Source organism: Gracilinanus agilis, chromosome 2 (assembly GCF_016433145.1).
Source record: "Gracilinanus agilis isolate LMUSP501 chromosome 2, AgileGrace, whole genome shotgun sequence".
NCBI lineage: Eukaryota > Metazoa > Chordata > Mammalia > Didelphimorphia > Didelphidae > Gracilinanus > Gracilinanus agilis.
In genome coordinates, this window is record NC_058131.1 from 458,478,096 (window position 1) to 458,484,095 (window position 6,000).

A 6,000-nucleotide genomic window follows, 5' to 3' on the forward strand; every position below is an offset into this window, starting at 1 on the left:
GACACTGAAGTGGAGGCTGGCCCACCACTCACATGAAGGAAATACTAGTTGTAGGACTAACAGTAGCAGCTTCAGGTGCTCTCAAGCTTGAAACAGTAAGGGAACCCGGAAACCAATCAGAAAGAGATTAGAGGAGATCTTCGTGCTAATACTAGACAGAAGGTCCCAAACACTTTGGCAACTCCATTTCCTCTACTCATTTCTACACCATAGTTCAAAGATGAGAGGGATCAATCAAGAGGGAGCAGGCAGGAGCTCTGAGAGGCAGTACTATTTCTAGAACATAGGCAAAAATCAGGGCTGTTCTTTTTTGCAGACACTGAATAGGTCACTGTCGTATACTAAGGCAAAGGATGAATATACCCTTTGGGTAAATATTACCTTTTTTTTTAAATGTAATTTTTCTGTTTCAAGGTCAACTTCCCCCCCCAGAAAGTTTTCTCAGCAGTTAGAGGAATCAGGGCAGCTAGGTGGCTCAATGCATAGAAAACCTGGAATGAGAAAGACCTCCCACCCCCCCACCCAGTTAAGCAACAATTTGTATGCAAAACTTTAATCCCATGGGGCTCACAAAAGAAAAATTATATTAATAACTGACTTATGGTTGCAAAATAATTTAAGTACATTGTCTCATTTGACTCTCACAATAACTCTGTGAGGTAGGCTATAATTAACATACATCATTTTTACTGGTTATAAACTGAGACTCAAAAGAGACTAAGTATATGAGACCAGATCTGAATCCTGGTCTACAGGACTCAAATCTAACACTCTCTATATATTACATAACACCAATTCACCAAGTACTATCATACTTCTTTTACAATCAATTAACAAGCACTTATTAAGCAGAAGTATGACTATGTTATTCATATTCCAATGGCTCCCCATTACCTCTAGGTTCAAATCCAAACTCTTCTGAAATTTAAAGCTTATCATGACTTTGTCCCAAATCTTTCCAAGTTTCTCTGACACTATTCTCATCCATGAATTCTACTATCCAATCATAATGGCCTACTTGCTGTTCCTCACTCTGTCTTCCATCTCCATGGACTAGCTGTCCACAGTGTCTCCAATACTCTCTCCTATCTTCTACCTCTTAGAATCCATGGCTTTTTTTAAGCCTCAGATCAAAAGCCATCTTCTGCAGGAGATCTTCCTAAGTAATACCTTCCTCTATGAGGAAACTATGTAACTTTTATGACTAAGATTTATAATTTATGTACATGTTGTCCTTTGAGGGCAGGAGTTATTTTTGCTTTTTCTTTATATTCCAGCACTTAGAAGTGCTGGGCACAGAGTAAAGAACTGTTGACTCATTTTCAGGTTCATCATCTGTTCATCATTCAGTTCTTGGTTCCTGTGCAAAGGCCCAGAATTCTGTGCTGGTCTTCTCCCCTTCTCACTCTAAGATTCTAACTTTATATGTCTCAGTTATCTCGGGAGCTCTTTTCACTCTATACTCTTCTGTATACTCAGTTATCTCAATAGTTTCCATAGATTTGACTATTATTTCAATACATTTAAATCTGCACATCTAGCTCTTGTCTCTCTCCAAAACTCCAGGCTTTCATCTATGTACAAAACAACTCATTTCCTCCCCAAAACCGTCTCCTGCTTTCCTAATTTTTGTGAAGGATACAAGTTCACAAACAAAGAGTTATCCTCTACTTTTCAGACTCCCTCAAATCCACTAAATTGCCATCTCTCTTACCTGTCCCTCTCTCTATTCACACCACAATTAGCTTAGTCCAGGCCCTTACCACTTCTCACCTAACCAATGATTTTCCTTCCTCTAGTCTAATGTTGATAAGGCTTTTCAAGTTCAGGTGCCCAAAGTGCAACTTCAAGCTGCCTGTGAGCTCCCCATATTACCTCAGACAGCAGAGGGAAGAAGGGCAGGACATGCAAAAAATGTCCTCAAGCACTGGGAAGAGGGAGAACAGAGCAGCTCTGAGTGCCAGTTGGGCATGTGTGCTAATACTTCGCCAATGTTGCTCTAGTCTCTTCCTTGCTCCAATCCATCTTCCACAAAGATGCCAAAGAAACATTCCTAATGGATAAACCTGATCATGTCAATTTCTTGTTCAAGAATCTCCTGTGACTCCTCAGTGAATCTAAAATAAAATATAAACCCATTTACAACTTGGCAAGTTGGGGGAACCTTCAAATTATTTCTTCTCATACATGGTCCATGCTAACTGGCCTACTTCTTGTTCTCCATACATAAAGTTCCATCTCCTGCCTATATGCCTGGAATGGGATCTTCTTGGGATCTTCTCCTTCGAGGCATAATTCAAGTGCCTTCTTCAAGAGGCCCTTCCTGATTGCTCAGCTGTTTGTCTCAACTCCCCACCCCCAAATCTTACAGTACCATTTTTGCCTCCTCCCATCATCACATAATTATTTTGTATTTATTTTACATGTATTCATTTATCTGTGACCATGTTGTTACTTCCCTGTAAGTTCCCTGAGGACAGAACAATCTTGTTTTGGTGTCACAACATGTAACACGTGTCACAGCAACCAACAGAACACATGATTCAGTATTTCATAAATATTTGCTAACAGTCAGTTTTGTTTAAATGTATTGATTATTAACAGGATATGATGGTGGAAAGAACATTGGGAAATAATAGGTATAAAAAAGACATTCAAATTAAATATTAATTCGTTTAAATTAAGTTTTAATTTAAATTAAAAATAAGTAACATTCAAATCTATAAGAAATTGGTACAGATTTTATTATGTTATCCTCCAATAGATAAATAGTTAAAAGATATTAGCAGAGACTCAGAATTAGGAAATATTGAGTTCAAATCCTACTTCCAACATTTAGAAACTAGATGACTATGGCCAAATCATGAAGCTCTCAGAGTCTGAAATTCCTCATCTGTTAAATGGAGATAATAAGGGGCGGCCAAGTAGCACAGTAGACAGCACAGTAGACAGCACACAAGTCCTGGAGTCAGGAGGATTTGGGTTCAAACTTGACTTTCTAGCTATGTGACGTGGGCAAGTTGCTTAATCACAATTGTCCACACTGTGTAGTTCTTCTACACAGCTGATACTATGACAGAAGATAAGGGTTTAAAAAATGGAGATAATAATGCCTAATTGACTTGCAGATCTAAAAGTATTGTACAAGTGACAGTTATAATAAAATTTTTAATAAATATTTTTATTTTATATTAAAAAGATTAGCAGGCAATTCTCAAAAGAAATAAAAGTGTTCAGATACCATAATCATTAGAAATTAAACATAAAACTATGAGATACTAATAGTAAATCACAATAAATTTCAGTGCTGGTACTGCTTTGAAAAAAAAATAGCTATACTATACTATACACTGCCAAAGCAGATATGAATTGGTTCAATCTTTTTGGAAAGCAAAACTTACCTAAGAGAAAAGCTATAAAATTTTAAACCATTTGATCCAATGATCCTACTAGCACTCTCAACTGAAGATGCTACTGACAGAAAAAAAGAAACCAAAAAAATCTGTACAAAAATCTAACAACGATTTTCATAATAAAAACCTAAGTGTCCACTAAAGGGGAATGGCTAATTTGTGGTAAATGAATGCTATGAAACAATGTGTCATAAGAAACGGCACTGTCAGAAGATCCTAGTATCCACCATCCACCCCAATCATGATTTAATAATCAACAATTTTAAGAGAAAATAACTGGTAATGGATTCCATCTATTTCAATTCAACAAATATTAAACACCAATCACCTTTTAGATTCAAGTGATACAAAGAGAGAAGGAAATGTGTCTCTGTCCCTTGAGATTACATTCTAGGGATAGGGTAGACAAGGACAAGTGAAATTAAATACAAAACATGTGGAGGGAAAGGGCACTAGCAACTGAGGAGAGGAGGATAGCTATGAGGGAAGTTAAAAGATTGTGAGTCAGAGGTGAGTGTATTTCAGCCATGAGGCTGTATTTTGTACAGCCTGTACAAAAACACCTAGACAGGAAATGAAATGTCATTTTCTTTGAGGGAAGAACAAAGCTGGCTAGTTTGGCTGGACTATAGAATGGAGAAAGAGGTGATATATGATATTATACTGGAAAAATAGGTTACAGTCAGGCTGTGCCCAGTTTTAAGCACCAATTTGTCTTTTAACCTAGAGGCAAGAAGAAAGCTGGTAAATTTTCTTTACTTGAGCAAGGAGATGAAATGGTTAGAGTGGTACTTTAGAAATATGAATTTGCCTAGCTGTGTGGACACTGGTCAAACTGGCCTTGTTAGTTTATAAAACTGATTCATGACTCATATATCTGTGTTTCTGTAGACTGTCCCCTCCCCCACCCCCATATCTGGAATGCAATCTCTCATCATCTTATCCTCTAAAGAATCCCTGATAATATTTAAAATCCTCAAGAGCCCTTCACTTGCTAAAAAAAATCTACATCAAGACTTACCTTCTATGTAAAGACTTACATAGACGTTAGTTCCAGAGTGGAATCAACTGTACACATGGACTACCCGTGTGTGCAAAGGCAAGTAGGGGAATATAGTCCTAGAATAGCAGCAAGCTTGTCTACTTTAACCTTTCTTAAATTGGTTAAATAGCAAAACTTTGAATGGAACACCACCTTTATTCAGGCCTTAATCCACTCTTGCCTATAATAGCCTACAAATTGGTCTCTCAGCTTCTCATATTTCTTCCCAGTCCAATTTAACCCCAATAAAACTGTCAAAGACCAAGAAGTTCCTCTATTCAATACATTATTTATGGTCTTAACTAGAGAAGTAAACATAATAATACTCTCTCTGGCATTATCCTCAAATATCCTCAAATATGGCCTTTTCCCACCCTTATTTCTTTCATATTACTCTTCATGCACACTCTGGTCCAATCAAATTGACCCTCATACTATCAGTATTTCACACACAGCGTTCCATTTCCCACATCTCATCTCCAAATCTTTGTACTGGTTGTCCCTCATACCTGTAATTCACTCCTCCCTCACCTCCATCTCCTGAAATCCCTGGTTTCCATCGAAAAACTGAAATGCTACCTTCTTCATGAGGCCTTTTTTGGTCATGGTTCCCCAACCCTCAGGGGGCTAATGCCTTTCCCTTGAAAGTTATCTAGTATCTCCTCTTTGTGTATTTTACATACAGTCATATGTGTATGCAACTGACTAGGATGGAAAATTCTGACAGCAGGAACTGCTTCATTTTTGTTTGTATCCCTAGCACAGTGCCTGGCAGATAGAATAAATGTTTTATAATTGACATCAATCGAAACTGGAAAAGACAGCTTTCTCTGAGGTACCACCTCACACCTAGCAGACTGGCTAAAATGACAGCAAAGGAAAGTAATAAATGTTGGAGGGGATGTGGCAAAATTGGGACATTAATGCATTGCTGGTGGAGTTGTGAATTGATCCAACCATTCTGGCTGGCAATTTGGAACTATGCTCAAAGGGCTATAAAAGAATGCCTGCCCTTTGATCCAGCCATACCATTGCTGGGTTTGTACCCCAAAGAGATCATAGATAAACAGATTTGTACGAAAATATTTATAGCTGCGCTCTTTGTGGTAGCAAAAAAATTGGAAAATGAGGGGATGCCCTTCAATTGGGGAATGGCTGAACAAATTGTGGATATCTGTTGGTGATGGAATACTACTGTACTGAAAGGAATAATGAACTGGAGGAATTCCATGTGAACTGGAACAATCTCCAGGAACTGATGCAGAGTGAAAGGAACAGAACCAGGAGAACCTTAAACACAGAGATGGAAACACTGTGGCACAATTGAATGTAATGGACTTTACTAGCAGCAATGCAATGATCCAGGACAATTCTGAGGGACTTAGGAGAAAGAAAGCTATCCACATGCAGAGAAAGAACTGTGGAAGTAGAAACACAGAAGAAAAACAAATGCTTGATCACATGGGTCGATGGGGATATGATTGATGATGTAGAATCTAAGCGATCACCCTAATGCAAATATTAATAATATGGAAATAGGTCTTG

At 38.0% G+C, this 6,000-nt stretch overlaps 1 protein-coding gene across 1 annotated transcript in view; it reads right to left on the bottom strand.

The window, feature by feature from the left end:
* The window catches only part of PALS1 (protein associated with LIN7 1, MAGUK p55 family member), a 53,577-nt gene extending 48,516 nt beyond the window's left edge, over positions 1-5,061 (bottom strand). The window contains exon 1 of the mRNA XM_044659959.1: positions 4,987-5,061. Coding sequence (XP_044515894.1) covers positions 4,987-5,061 — 75 coding nt within the window. The remainder of the gene's footprint in view (positions 1-4,986) is intronic.
* Between the last annotated feature and the right edge of the window lie 939 nt (positions 5,062-6,000).